This window comes from Mustela lutreola, chromosome 6 (genome assembly GCF_030435805.1).
Source record: "Mustela lutreola isolate mMusLut2 chromosome 6, mMusLut2.pri, whole genome shotgun sequence".
NCBI lineage: Eukaryota > Metazoa > Chordata > Mammalia > Carnivora > Mustelidae > Mustela > Mustela lutreola.
The window spans coordinates 112937946-112953996 of record NC_081295.1 but is presented as its reverse complement, the minus strand read 5'-3'; the positions used below and the strand labels follow the sequence as shown (position 1 = coordinate 112953996).

The window sequence follows — 16051 nt, the reverse complement described above, 5'->3', positions numbered from 1 at the left end:
CTTCTTCCTGGAGTGGGAGGAGAAGCGTGAGGGTGCTGAGTGTTTCTTAAAAATGCAAAACCAGCCTAGTGACCACTCCCTCTTCCAGCATGGGCAGAAGCCATCCCAGAATGGATGGAGTAAAATCCTAGATTTTACTATGGAACTGCCACCGCTCTGGAGAAGAACATGAACCAGGCCCTTTTGGATCTGCATGCTATGGACTTTGTCCCCACAGGTGACCATCTCTGTGGATTCCTGGAGAACCACTTCCTGGATGAGGAGGTGAAACTTTTTTTTTTTTTTTTTTAAGATTTTATTTATTTATTTGAAAGACAGATCACAAGTAGGCAGAAAGGCAGGCAGAGAGAGAGAGAGAGAGAAGAGGAAGTAGGCTCCCCGGAGAGCAGAGAGCCAGATGCGGGGCTCCATCCCAGGAGCCGAAGGCTCACCCACTGAGCCATCCAGGTGCCCCAAGGAGTGAAACTTATCAAGAGGACTATGACCACCTAACTCACCTCCACAGGCTACCTTGCCCTCAGGCTGGGATGGCTGAAAGGCTCACCCTCAAACATGACTAGGAACCTCTGGAGCCCAGCAGCCTTTGAGGGACCCCTTTGGCATCTCTTTTGGTGCCAGGGCTTCTGCCTGGACCTCCTCCCAAGCCACTAGGCAGCTTTTTAACCACCCTGGAGCCCTCTCCCAAGCTGTGGACAAAAACAATAAAGCTTTTTGCAGGAAAAAAAAAATGGTTTTGTTGTTTCAAGTATGAACATACTACACTTGAACTACCTGAACATTTATCTGTTACATAATTGGAAATTAGGAATTGAAGCAAAAAGAATAACTTTCTGTATCCAAAGCTCTCCTTATATCTTGGTGTTCAAGAGCAGAATTATATAATCTCTCTGTGACTCTTTTTAAGTACTATATCCTATCCTAGAGTCTTTTGACAGAATATCCTTCTTTTGCTTTCTTAGCTCAGAGTCTTATTAACACCTAAAGATAATTTTTCTTTCCAAACAACCCTATTGTCTCATTAACAAGTTTAGCCTTGTCACATGCTGCTGGTATAAAGATAACTAGGTCAAGTTTCTTGGTTAGTCCCTTGAGCAGCCCTTAGGTGCTATTTTAGTTTAATATTTGTGTGCATATTTGTAGAAAAAGAAGAGATAATTTGGTGAATAGCTTTGACTCTATTTCAACCCCAGACACAATCTCAATTTTAATTAAAAAGAAACTAGGTCTAGACTGTACAATGAGGATATATATATATATATATATTCAAATTTTTAAATTTTTAGGTTTTTGGACTGGCTCTCTACCAGTGATTTTCAACCTGGCTACACTTTAGAATCACTGGGAGTGGGGGTAGATGGTGGGTGTTGGTGTAGGGAAGGATTTAAGAAATATCGTTGCCCACGTGGGCATCGATTTAAATCTCCATCTAAATCATCTAAATTTCTGTGGGTAGAGCCACACATCTGAATTTTTATTTTTAAAAAAATTTTTATTTATTCTTTATTTTTAAATAGTCTATTTATTTGAGAGAGAGAGAGCAGAGAGCATAAGGTGGGGGGTGGGGAGAAATGCAGAGGGAGAGGGAGAAGCAGACTCCTGGCTGAGCAGGGAGCACAACAAAGGGCTTGATCCCAGGACCTTGAGATCATGACCTGAGCTGAAGACAGAAGCCTGAGTCACCAAAGCACCGCTAAACATTTGAATTTTTAAAAAGATCCCCAAGCAACTCTAAGTGCTCTAGCAACTATAACGGATTCTCTTATGGATCAAAAAACTCAGAGGACAAATAGTTCCAGAATATCAGGCACTGTGGGACAGTTTTCTAGAGAACTTCCAGAATATCAGGCACTGTGGGACAGTTTTCTAGAGAACTTCCAGAATATCAGGCACTGTGGGACAGTTTTCTAGAGAACTTACATTCTATTTTAAGGGGTTCTCTTTTTACACCCCTCCTGAGACTCCTCTCACCTGCTCATCTAGGAAGAAGTGTAAAGTAGGCGCACACTTATAACATCTGCCTCCTCCTGAGCATGCTACAGGTAGGTCCACACAAGGGCCCGTGTAACAGAGACAAGCAAGATGCTTATTTTCCTCTCAAACAACTGTCTTCTTCCCAACCTCCTCCCCGCACCGACCCCTGAAAAAGCCCTGCTGGACCGGCAGTGCCTCTCATGGATGGAAATTGGGAATTTAGGCTTCCTTCCTTGAGTTTTTATTGTAGTGAGGAAACTAAGGGGAATAGCTCTCGCAGGAATAAAGAGAAACATGAACTTCAGAGATAGGTTTGCTAAGAGGCCAGGGGGGAGAAACGCATATCAAAATGAAGAGAAAACAGCCATTTTTGCTTTCTCCCTCCCTAAGTAAACAACAACAGTGACAACAACTTTAAAAATCAATGATTTGAAGGAAAGCTACATTACGTGTAAAAGTCTGAGATTTAATTAATAAAACCCATCTTATGAAAATGACAAGGAAACAAAAATGAAAGTATGCTCAAATGATTGCTTGAATATCCCCGTCTTATGACAGGGGAACCACTGTGAATCCCCAACACAGGACAGTTGAGAGCCAACAAAAAGATCAGTCTGCCACCTGCTAGCCCCAGGAGTTTTCCTATTTTCTACGATCTGTAAGTAATGGTGGTAGGAAGTGGAATAATGGAAGGGGACAGAAGGGAAGGAAAAAAAAAAAAAAAAACGCAGATCCTAAAAGTACTTAAGGACAGTAATATAGGGTAGTTAGTGTAGGGAAAGCTAAATTGGGGGGCAATATTAGCAAGCATCTGGGTTTGGTTGTGCTTAATTTTGTTTCCTTTAGAAGAAACACATGGGTGCCACACACACACACACACACACACATCAGGTGCTAGACAGTGGGGAGAAAAGAAAAGCAAGGCACCATTCCTATTCTCAGGGAGCTTTTTTATTGGAAAGCTTATTTTTACATGGAAGAAATAAAGAATAATTTAGACAAAATAAATCACTTAAGTGATTGCAAATTTTAATATTGTTTAGTTTTCTGATTATAAAGTGATGATGTCTATTGTAGAGAAGCTAAGAGTTAAAGAAAAGTGTAAAAAGGAAAATAATGATCACCCTGATTTCTGGGCTCTTCCTCTTCTGAGTTTCCATAGCATGTTTTCTTTTCTTCCCTCTTGTCTTCAACGTCTCTCTCTCTCTGCAGTGGCTCCTTTTTCTCAACCCACAAATGTGGTCAGCTCTCCCCCATCTCAACATTCTCATCACTACGGGGGGGATAACTGCACCTACCACCGGTGGTTCCTTATGATTCAATGAGGTAATACAGGTAAATGCTTGGAATAGTACCCACCATAGACTAAACACTATAAAATTGTTATTTTTAAATTATTTTGAAACAAATCAACAAGAAAACTTTCTCCTCTGACCTGTCCTCGCTTTTTCCCCACCATCCCTTGGCTCCCTGACCTCTGCTGACCCTATTCTCTTCTCTGCCTGTTATGATTAGGTTTCTGCTGAAGCCTTGCCAAAATGTTAACCTCGGTCTCTAACCAGAGTTTTTTCCAGCTCAGCTGAATTCTCCATGGTCACCTCCATGTCTTCCCAGTGTCCATTTGCCTTATAGCACTGGTCAATCTGATGTCAGATCTGACCCCTTTTACCTTTTCTGGAAATGAAAACTCAGTCTTTGACATCTATCAAACTTTATCCTTGAGCATCTAGCCCTGAACCTTTCAGTCTATCTACCCAGCCAGACCTAATTCATTCACAGTAAGCACTTTCTCTACAGTGTTTATCACCATCTGCCGAGTATTGATGTTGTTGTGCGTCTGTCCTTCTGGCCAGACAGGTGACAATGCCTGCTGTGTTTACCTTTGTATCTTAAGAGCCTGTTTCACGGATGTTTGTCAAATTGTGTTGAAATCCTGCAGGTGGGGGGGGTGTGGTTTCCGGCTTAAGGCATTTACTATTTACTATCCTGTGTTTTAATTATTAAGGTATATTTCTTGACTTCTTACTATATTTTTAGGTCCTTGTGAGGTGGGAATCTGACTTCTTCCAGTGTTCAAAATTGTGTCCGGCGTATAAGAGGTAATCCCTAAATATTTCTGAAACACTAATTACCTTTGCAGAATTCTTTACTCTTTACAAAGCTCTTCCACATGGATCAGCTCATTGGATCTCCTGGTGAGCCTCCAAGAGAAGTCCCCATTTGGAACAAGATGAGTGAAAGGAGACACACTGGTGGGACAGGCAAGGGCTTACGTTCAAGTCGTCTGACTTGAGAGGTTTCTGATTTTTCTACTATACTTTCCTGCCTGTGAAACTGAATGTAACATTATTTCATGCAAATAGCTTTTCCTGAGTGATCAGAATGGAGAACATCTGGCTGGCGATATAGGGGAGTTCTGTGGGAGAGGTGGGGTTTGCTTGAAAGGGGCTTGGAAGTGTGTCTTGGAAGAACGTATGGTATGATAGGCCGAGAGAAGGTGAATGATGTTTCGAGATATACAGAACATGAAAAGTTTTATATTAACACTAGCTTCACTATTTCATATTTGAAAAGAAACTTAGGTTACAGAAAGCATTTATTTTTTAGAGGGAATGCATGAATTGCAACTAAAATTACAGTTGAATTTGTAACTCTGGACCCAGCAATAGGAATGACTGTGGTGGGCTCTATAGGCAAGACAGCAAAACCCTGAGGCTTTTCATAATCCTTCAATTTCTTAAAAAAGTCTTTTTATGGTTATTTATAGTCCAATGTAGGTCAAATAACTTGGTGGGGTTTTTTTCTTCTCAAATAACTGCTTACAGTAACACACCAAGGGTCTATCATTTAGCCTTTGGATATAACATTGAAGTTATTTATTTCTTTCCTTCTGTGTTTAGAGTGTGTATTTATGGACAACTTTATTATGGTACAAATCTGTAGCCAAATGACATTTCCCAATACTGCACCAAGAGACAGATTTCTACTGGTTACTCTAGTGATTCTAGTAATAACATTTTACATGTTCTTCTGGCTTTCAATAGTGTCCTGTCAGATAACAAAGCTTAAAAGAACATCTACAGTGATGAAAGCCTTATGGGGTTGCAATTTCTCTGCATCTGCTTCCGAAACCAACCCTATGTAGCAAGTTATGCTTGGTGAGGCCAATAATTCTAGGCCATTTATTCTTTTATTGCTTCTTTACTATTTTGTTCTACTTGACTGAATAGGTTTTAGGAAATACACCATGGGCATGCTGATTTCCGTTCGAGTTGCTCCAGCCACACTCTACATTTTTCCTTTTCTCCCTTTTGAGCTCGACTTGAGAGCTCATTTCACCGTTCAGAGCAACTTCAATTTCACGTCTTTTCCCTGCACACAAACACATCTCCCATTCTTGACTGTGTGCCTTCAATCTCGCAGCCTGAAGTCATCACTTACTATGTACCCAGGATTCTCTTGGACCTTTGTTTTTTGAAAGTAACATGGATTTTATTTACTGATCAGGTTTCCCTGAAGGAAAGGAAAGTATTGCCACCTGCTTATGCCACTGACCCTTCCTAGCCCCTGACTTGAAGCAAGTTTAGTAGCCTATTGCTGTACTGATGAAAAAAAAAAAAGAATTATATGTGGTAGAAAACAGCTTGTGTTTTAATATAGACATCTTACCTCTTTTACCCTTGCTGCTAGCATGGGGTATCTGATGTTCTTTATGTCTTGATAGTACCCCCAAACTGAGAGTCCTTCGCAGACAACAGAGAGGTTCTCCTAGAATTGTGACACTCTGCAACTGAAACTCTTATTTCTATATTTCCCATAGAAATGGATAGCTGATTTGCTTTTCAGTGGACGAAGGGATACCTCTGGAAATGAAAACTTTATTATTGTGACAGGCAGCTTAATAGAAGATAGTTAAAAACATTGTTAGACTCATTTCTTTATTTACCAAAGGCAGTTTAATGATATTAATTTTTTCAACCTCTGGGTTAACACTGGCACATAAATAATATTGTCAAAAAGTTAAGTCGTGCCTTTAACATAATTAAATACACTCTATGCATTATCATGCCTCTGAGGTTTTGCTCTTATTATTCCAACCACCTTGTAACCTATTCTGCCTTTCTCTGCCTGTAAAATATGATTCACTCCCCAAGGTCAAGGTAAAATGTCACTTCTTCTGTGAAATGCTTTTGAATCCTTCTGAACCGAATCAATTACTTTTGCTTTTCTGTCTCCAAAACACTTTATGATTCTACTTATTTTCTTCTGGGGGTCCTTTTAGGCCAAAGTATGCTTCACAATTTGTGTGTGTGTGTGTGTGTGTGTGTGTGTGTGTGTGTCCTTTCAGCTCTGAAAGTTTCCTTAGTATCCAGCATTGTGCTTTTAATATGGTGTTGGTTGAAGTTTTGACTGCTGAGGAACATACAAAATGATGCCTAGTGGTAATAAAGAAAGTATGGTGGCAAGATTATAAATAGTTAAGGTCCCTAACCTAGAAAGAGAGTTTAAAATCTGGGCCAAATCCTGGTATGGAAGAACCACAGAAAGGTATAAAATCTTTTTTTAAAAATTTTATTTATTTATTTGACAGGCAGAAATCACAAGTAGGCAGAGAGGCAGGCAGAGAGAGAGAGAGGAAGAAGCAGGCTCCCTGCTAAGCAGAGAGCCCAATGCGGGGCTCGATCCCAGGACCCTGGGATCATGACCTAAGCTGAAGGCAGAGGCTTTAACCCACTGAGCCACCCAGGCGCCCCACACAGAAAAGTATAGAACAGACCTTTACTACTACTTTATGTAACTTTTATTTATTTATTTTAAAGATTTTATTTATTTATTTGACAGAGAGAGATCACAAGCAGGCAGAGAGGCTGGCAGAGAGAGAGAGGAGGAAGCAGGCTCCCCGCTGAGCTGAGAGCCCGATGCGGGGCTCAATCCCAGGACCCTGGGATCATGACCTGAGCCGAAGGCAGCGGCTTAACCCACTGAGCCACCCAGGCGCCCCTACTTTATGTAACTTCTAGCAAAGCACCAGTAAGGTAAACATTTTCATGCAGCTCACTCAGTTAGGGCACCAAGTTGGTGACCAGCACAGTGGGCAAATTTTTATCAACTTTTGAAGAAGTTCTTAATTTTGGAAGTTTATGAAGAAAAGAAAATAATTGTGAAGGATTAGATGCACAGTGAAATGCAAAATGTACTTAAGCATATTGTGCTGTGTGCGTGCGTGTGTGTGTGTGTGTGTGTGTGTACTCAGAAACAACAAATCATAGGAAGAATATTCACTTTGGTGGCAGATAAACCCAAGGTTAGTTTTGCCATTTTCCCTTAGCAAGTTACCTAACATTTTTGAGCCTCACTTACTTCACCTGTAAAAGGACAATTATAACCAGTTGTGTAGATTAAGTGGGACAACTTCTTTTTAAGTATAAAGCACAGTTCTTGGCATAGTAGAGGTAGTCTTTCTCCTACTTTCTCCTACACAGTACGTCTAGAAAAAGTACTGGAAGCCTTGAGGAAGCCCTTGGCCAAGACAGGCAGGGATAACACTAGCAGTCCTAATCCTGAACCTCTGGTACATCCTGTCCACTTCTTCATCTCTGCTGGTCCACCCTGGACTGACAACTGCCTAGAAACCGACTATGCCAATGCTAGAGCCCTTTCAGCTTGCAAGGGCTCCAAGTTCAGTCCTCAAGAACAAAGCCTCTTCATCACCTGTCCTCATGTCAGTTGCTATTTCTATTCCTGGCATTAATCATGGTTTCAGGGATATTTGAAATGCAGGAATGGCAGGAGGCAGGACTTCTCTGTGGTTACCCTTCAGCGCCTCTAGAATGTCTGTGCATGCCTTTGCTGCTTTGTGGTTAGTTGGTGGTGAGTTTACAATTTCAAGTGACTTTGGGTGACAAAGAGAATGTCTTTCAAAAACCATGAGCTGCTGGAAGAATCTCTCCCAGTTACTCAAATGTTTCTTTCTCTACAGTTGTTTTCTCTTTCGAGGTTACAGCAGTTGGAATTAAAAGCTATAATACTGACTTCAAGGCTAAGTTCTTATACCTAGGCTTTGCTATTTATTTTGTATATGCTATATGATTGCATTAAATTTTGTGAAAGAAAATGTATAAGTACTTCAAGTGATGGGCATTAAAATGAAAGTTGTAAATCTGTGGATGACCACAGTTTGAGCATAGAAAAAAAACATAGAAATGAATCATTGAACATTATATAAAAAACTAATGATGTACTATACATTGGCTAATTGAATTTAAATTAAAAAAGGAAAAGAAACATCTTAAAATGTCAATAGTGGGTTGTCTCACTGAGTGTTTTTTTCTTTTTTTTCTATTTATATTTTCTGCTTCTCTATAATGTTTACATATCACTTCTAAAGCAAAAAAAAAAAAAAAGCCAGATATATATTATATAATGTTACATATAATTCATTTTTTCATTTTAGAAGATATATATATATATATATATATATATATATATTCATTCCTCAGTTATATATAATGAGAGAGAAGGCATTATTGATACTGAGGTGTGCTTAAAGGGTTTATTAAGGGAAACTTTGAAAGAGGAAGAATCATAAAAGTATAGCAGAGAACAAAGGAGGTGAGTATGGAAGGGAGGAGAGGGCATTGACTGATTTACTTTGATAGTTTTAGGTGGTTTTTTCCAGTAATTAAATATTGTCCAGGAGTTTTTAACCATTAGTGTGGTCACATCCTTCTTTCCTAAGGAGGTCTAAATAAACTACCATTCAATGTAGCAGAGTGGAGTTGAGTGGGAAAATTAAGTAGAGGAGAGCAAATTATAATACCAAAAAAAAAAAAATGTAGCTAAAATTTATTGATATACAGGCACTATTTTAAGTTCTAGTTTAGTCCTTATAAAATCTACCAAAAGGTGGGTAGATTCATTATTCATATTCACAAATGAGCAAACCAAGTTATAGGGAGAATAATTACTTCTCTGGGGCCTCCTAGCTAGAAGGTGGTGGTCCCAATTTGAACCTAACTAGTCACACTCCTAACCTTGCAGAGGTTAGTTAGTTACAACAGTTATAAAACAACAAACAGCCTGCAGAGATACAGTGTAGAAGTAGCAGTTTGAAAAACCAGGATATACAGGAGAGTTATTTTTCTGATCTCAGAGCATGTCCTAAAGGGGCAGGCTTCATTGAGGAACTTCTCCAGGAACATAGTAGCTGGCAGGCACCACCTCTCTCCCCTGACCCCAGCATAAACACATGGCCACCTGTAGGAACCAGGGAGGTGCCCACATTCATTACCTCACTTGCTTACACCAAGCCCCGCCTCCTGTGCTTTGGTAGATTGGCCCTTCCCGGTCCTGTCTGCCTCCGTTCCAGTGCTGCACATCCCCTTCCCAGAAAACTGGGGCAAACCTTGCCAACACCATGTCTCCCAACCTGTGTGTTTTGTGGGGCGTTGGTCCCAGGAGTGGTGGTGGTAGTGGCAGAGGCAGGCCATGCAGAAGCCTGAGGCACCCCTTGTTAAAATCGCATGCCCGGTATTCACACACTTGGAGGATCTGCCCAGACTACCCTGGTCCTGGAAGTGGTCTCACTTCATAAGCAGACTGGTGTGCATCTTTTTCAAACCACGTGCCCTACCCGCCTGGGAACCAAACAATGCCCACAGTAGGCAAAGAGAGAGCCTGTGGAGATGATTGGACTGAAGAAAAAAACAGCCAGGACAAACTAGAAGGGTGCACACAACACACAGAGGAGACGCCCCCTGAAGCACCAAGTTCTGATGAACAGGGTACACTGTTCTGCAGGGCACTTCAGGACCTCTTCTGCATATGGCCATTACTTTCAAAAGCAGGAGACACAGCTAACTTGCCTAACACACAAAAAAGACACAGAGAGTTAGACAAAATTAGGAGACACAGCAATTTGTCCAACATGAAAGAAAAGGACAAAATCACAGCAAGAGATCCAAGCAAAATGGACATAAGTAATATACCTTGCTGAGAATTGATAAAAGAGTAGAGGACATCAGTGAGACCCTTAACAAAGAGATAAAGAAGACCCAATTGGAGATGAAGAACACAATAAGTGAAATTTAAAATACACTAGATGAAATAAATAGCAGGCTAGGAGAAGCAGAGGAATGAATTAGCAAACTGGAAGACAGAGTAATGTAAAGTAATCAAGCTGTGTAGCTAAGAGGAAAAAAATATGCAAAATGAGAATATTCTTAGGGAACTCAGCAACTCCATCCAACACAATACATTCACATTATAGGGATCCTAGAAGAAGAAGAAGAAGAAGAAGAAAGAAAGGGGACACAAAATGTATTTGAAGAAATAATACCTTAAAAACTTCCTGAATCTGGGGAAGGAAAAAGAAATCCAGATCCAGGAGGCACAAAGATTCCCCAACAAAATCAAGCCAAGGAGGTCCACAGCAAAACACATGATGATTATAATGGCAGAAAATAGTGAAAAAGAGAGAATTTTAAAAAGCAGCAAGAGAAAAGATGGTTATATTCAAAGAAACCCCATAAAGCTATCAGTAGCTTTTTCAGCAGAAACTTTGCAGGCCAGAAGAGAGGGGCATGATATATTCAAAGTGATGAATGGAAAAAGTCTGCAGCCAAGAATACTTTATCCAGCAAGGCAATCATTTCAGAATAAAAGGAGTGATAAAGAGTTTCTCAGACAAAGGCTAAAGGAGTTCATGATCACTAAACCAGCCCTACAAAAAGTGTTAAAAAGGACACTTTGAGTGGAAAGGAAAGGCCATAGGGTAAGGAAAGTAGGAAACACAAAAGCAGCAAAAAATAAGTAAATTGTAAACATCAATTAAAGGATTCACAAAATAAAAGGATGTAAAGTATGACATCCTATACTTAAAATATGGGAGGGGTGTTGAGTAAAGAATGGGTTCAAATTTAAGCTACCATGAACTTAATATATCAATAAATAAGGCCAGCAAAGCATGAAAAAGAGCAGGAAGGAAAGGATCAGGGAAGACCTACAAAACAACCATAAAACAAGTAATGATATGGCAATAAATACGCATCTATTAATAATTACTTTAAATGTAAATGAACTAAATATTCAGTCAAAAGATGCAAAATAGCAGAATGGATAAAGAAACAAGACCCATCTACATGCTGCCTATAAGATTCTCATTTCAAACCTAAAGACACATGCAGATTAAAAGTGAGGGGATGGAGAAACATTTATCATGCAAATGGATGTCAAAGGTAAGCGGAGGTAGTAATATGTATATCAGACAAAACAGACTTTAAAACAAAGACTGTAACAAAAGACGAAAAGAATACTATATAATAATATAGGGGCCAAGCCATCAAGAAGATATAACAATTGTAAATATTTATGTACCTAACATGGGAGCACCGAACATTAAACAGTTAATAACAAACACAAAGGAACTAATCAATAGTAACACAATAATAATAGGGGAATTTAACACCTCACTTATATCAATGGAGAGATCATCCAAACAGAAAAACAATAAGCAAACAGTGGCTCTGAATGACATGCTGGACTAAGTGGACTTAACAGATATATTCAGAACATGTTTTCCATCCTAAAACAGCAGAATGCACATTCAAGTGCACATAGAGCATTCTTCTGAACTGATCACACATTAGGCTATAAAACAAGTCTCAAATTCAAAGATTGAAGTCATACCGTATATCTTTTCTGACCACAATGCTCCACTTCTGGAAGGAGCACATACACATGGAGGTTAAATAACATGCTCCTAATAATGAATGGGTCAACCAGGAAATCAAAGAAGAAAGGAAAAATTACATGGAGAGAAATGAAAATGAAAACACAATGGTCCAAAATCCTGGTATGCAGCAAAAGCAGTTCTAAAAGGGAACCATACAAGTCCACCTCAGGAACAAGAAAAATCTCAAACAACCTAAGCTTACACACCTAAAGGAGCTAGAAAAAGAACAAATAAAATCCCAAACCAGCTAAAGGAAGGAAATAATAAAGATTAGAACAGAAATAAATGATATGGAAACCAAAGGAGTAGAACAGATCAATGAATCCAGGAGCTGGTTCTTTGAAAAGATCAAGAAAACTGATAAACCTCTAGCCAGACTCATTTGACAAAGAAAAAGAGGACTCAAACAAAATCACAAATTAAAGAGGAGGAATGACAACTGACACCACAGAAATGCAAAGTATTGTAAGAAACTATTGTGTAAAGTTATATGCCAACAAATTGGACAACTTAGAAGACATGGATAAATTCTTAAAAGCATATAACCTTCCAAGAATGAAGCAGGAAGACATAGAAAATTTAAGCAGGCCAATTACTAGCAATAAAATTGAATAAGTAATCAAAAAACTTCTGACAACAAGTCTAGGACCAGACAGCTTGTCAGGTGAATTCTACTGAACATTTAAAAAAGAGTCAACATCTAGTCTTCTCAAACTTTTCCAAAAGTTAGAAGAGAAAGGAAAGCTTCCAGATTCATTCTTTGAGGCCAGCATTATCCTAATACTAAACCCAGAGAGACACCACACAAAATAGAGAACTACAGGACAATATTCCTGATGAACACAGATGCAAAAATCCTCAACAAAATATTAGCAAACTAAATCTAACAATATATTAAAAAATTAAAAAAATATATGATTTCTCTCATATGTGGAGTTTAAGAAACAACACAAGTTAACAAAGGGATAAAAAAGAGACAAGCCAAAAAACAGACTCTTACCTATAGAGAACAAACAGGTGGTTGCAAAGGAGAGGTGGGTATGGGCATAGGGGAAATAGATGAAGGGAATTAAGAGTATAGTTATCTAATGAACATTGGGTACTATACAGAACTGTTGAAACACTATATAGTACACATGAAACTAATTTAATACTGTATGTTAACTATATTGGAGTTAAATTTTTAAAAAATTTCAATGGTTAGTGTCTTTCTCCTTCAATAGACTTTCTCAACACATTACATTTTATTGCACATTTATTCTGAGAATAGCCCTAAAATGAAATCAACTATAAACACATATATATAATATATATATTATATATATATACACACACACACATATATCTCAACCAAGAATGGAATATCTGCATAAAGTCAGAGTTATTTACTGAGAGACTAGAAATCAAATTCTAGTGTGACGCCTCAGCTCAGGTTTCAAATTGCAGGGTTACACTGCCACCTAGTGTAGACAAACATTTTTCCAGAGTGTGAAAGCTAGTGAATGCATATAAAATTTCATAGGATGCGGCATAAAGCAATGATCTCTTAAGGGTTTTTTGATAAAAGAGAGTGATTTCAGAATGAAGGATCTTTTTATATTTTATTGATTAAGGATAACATGGATTCAGGAACACATTTTATATATTTTGCTTGATAAATGAGAATAGTGAGAAAGGGAAGGCTTGGTTTCTATACATCATTCTGCCAGGTAAATTTCCTTAATACATATAATACAAAGAAATTAGTACAATCTGTTTTCATAAGTGTGTAAGTTCCCAGTAGATCTGTTTTTATGGATGCAACTGATATTTATTCTAAAAAGTTATTCTGCAAGTAAGTATTTTAAAAATCTCAGTCTGCAACTCCATATCAGTTATAAAAAGGAGGGGTGGCTCAATGGAGTTGAAAACATTACCTTTAGAAGCAGCATTTCTCACTGGACCAGTAGCACCAACATCAACCTGGGAGCTTGTTAGAAATACAAAGTCTCAGACCCACCTTAAAGCTCCTGAATCAGAAACTCTGAGGGTGAAGCCCAAAGAAACGTTTTTATCTTCAGATGATTTTGAGGTAGTTTTGGGAACCACTGTTAGAAAAGGAGGGTTTATGGCATGTAGAAAAATATGGCAAGTGATCAGTATGTGAGGTTTGAAGATGCAAAAGAGGCTTAGGACATGAATCAGCTGCTACAAATTGAAGATCCACTAGGCAACAAATGTAGAAACATGTGTTGGAAGCACATGTGTGATGGAGGGGACTTGATTTCTCCCTTGGGGGGAGGTGGGTAATGAAAATGCTCATGTTTTAGAGAAAGCAAAAATCATACATCAGGAAACTTGGAGGTGGGGAATGTTTATGTTCAATAATGCATTCTTGTATTAATGGTCCATGGCAAGAGCACATTTATTTGTGAGTGATTTCATAGAGAAATGGTTATCATCATGAGGCTCTATTTACTTGCTATATATGATTAGGCTGCAGTTACAACTATGGAGCCAAAATAAACAGATTAAAAATAGAGCTTTGATTGTGGTGGGATTTCTTTACAGTAAAGCTTAATGCAAAACTGTGAGAGTCCTACTTTTAGCAACTCTCTGATTATTAATCAGCCTCTCAGCCAGATTCCTTTGGTAAATTTCAAGTTCTAGCTGTGGCTAATTTGCAGCATCCTTGCACAACTGCTCTGTGTCACTAGGCATTCGAGTCTTGTATTTTTAAAGACAAAATATGCAGAAGAAAGCTTACAATTAAACACTATTAGGAAGCTAATTTTAAAAGGGCTTCTTCTTGGTTTTAATCTATAAAGTAAATTCGGGATGCACAGCATCTTTAAAAAAGCTGTGTTTATGGTAACTTTATTTCAAAAGAATACTTTAAAAAATATCATTGTGTTAACCATGAGAGACTCTTAACCTCAGGAAACAAACTGAGGGCTGCTGGGGGTGGCGGTGGGAGGGATGGGGTTGCTGGATAATGGACATTGGGGAGGGTATGTGTTATGGTAAGTGCTCTCAATTTTTTTTTAAGATTTTATTTATTTATTTGACAGAGAGAGATCACAAGTAGGCAGAGAGGCAGGCAGAGAGAGAGAGAGAGAGAGAGAGAGAGAGAGGAACAGGCTCCCTGCTGAGCAGAGAGCCTGATGTGTGGTTTGATCTCAGGACCCTGAGACCCCCACCTGAGCCGAAGGCAAAGGCTTAATCCACTGAGCCACCCAGGAGCCTCAGTGCTGTGAATTTTATAAGACTGTGATTAGCAGACCTGTAGCCCTGAAGCAAATAATACATTATATGTTAATGATATAAATATCATATAAAATGATATTTTAATTAACATATACTTATATGTTAATTAAAATATCATGGTGTTAAAACTAAGGAGGCTTCCCCACTGTTCTATGAATTTTATGAGGTGTCCCAACTATTCTGCCCTATGCCAGGAAATAAGGGGAAAGATGCATCTTGACATATCTAGTGCCTACTGTATTCTAATACAATGTTTTTAAAACCATGGGTTGCAACCCATTAGCTGGTCCTAAAATCTATTGATTGAGTTGATCACCATCACTAAAAAGTGAAATAGAATAAAACAAAAAATAGAGTGCACTACATTTACATAGATAAATATTGTCTTCTGAAACTTGTTTCAGTTGTGTATATGCATGTATATTTATCAAATACATTCAATCCATCCTTCAGCAATGCCAGAACCATTATTCTGAAGACCTACCTAAAAAGTCATTTTTGGCCTCAAACTCTTCACCCAGCTCCCTTAATAGCCAGAATAATGTCCAATAAAGTCTTTCAAAGGTTCTCATTAGCCCCTCACTCAATGCCTCCTCCATGATCCTTCTACTTGTCTTTTCAGAAAAGAACATCACCGTATACTTGGTTGCTCAAGCTTGAAAAACAAGTGGTTCCACCTGCTTTCCTCTCCTTTCGCAGTCTACCTTATCAGCCTTGTCTCTGGATTCTCATCTAGTCCGAGTCAAAATGTATCCTCTCCGAGGTAAATCATCTCATTTATCCCTCAATCTTGATCAGTCTCTAAACCTACCCCTGCCTTTTCTAATGCACATTGCCCACTTCTGTATGTATTTTTAGAGATTTTATTTAAAATCTTTAAAGAGAGCACAAACAGGGGGAGAGGCAGGTAGAGGGAGAGAGAGAAGAGGGCTCCCCCTGGAGCAGGGAAACTGATGTGGGGCCGGATCCCAGGACCCTGGGGTCATGACCTGAGCTGAAGGCAATTGCTTAACCCACTGAGCCACCCACACACCCCTGTATATTTTTTGTAACAGTTCCAATTCAAATTATATGTCTCTTCTTGTAAATGTATTTAGTACC

General features: G+C 38.8%; 1 protein-coding gene across 1 annotated transcript in view; it reads left to right on the top strand.

Annotated features, from left to right (window-relative positions):
• Positions 1-11797: 11797 nt before the first annotated feature.
• The window catches only part of COL9A1 (collagen type IX alpha 1 chain), a 92615-nt gene continuing 88361 nt past the window's right edge, over positions 11798-16051 (top strand). Inside the window, exon 1 of the mRNA XM_059178374.1 lies at positions 11798-11811. Within this exon, the coding sequence (XP_059034357.1) occupies positions 11798-11811 (14 nt within the window). The remainder of the gene's footprint in view (positions 11812-16051) is intronic.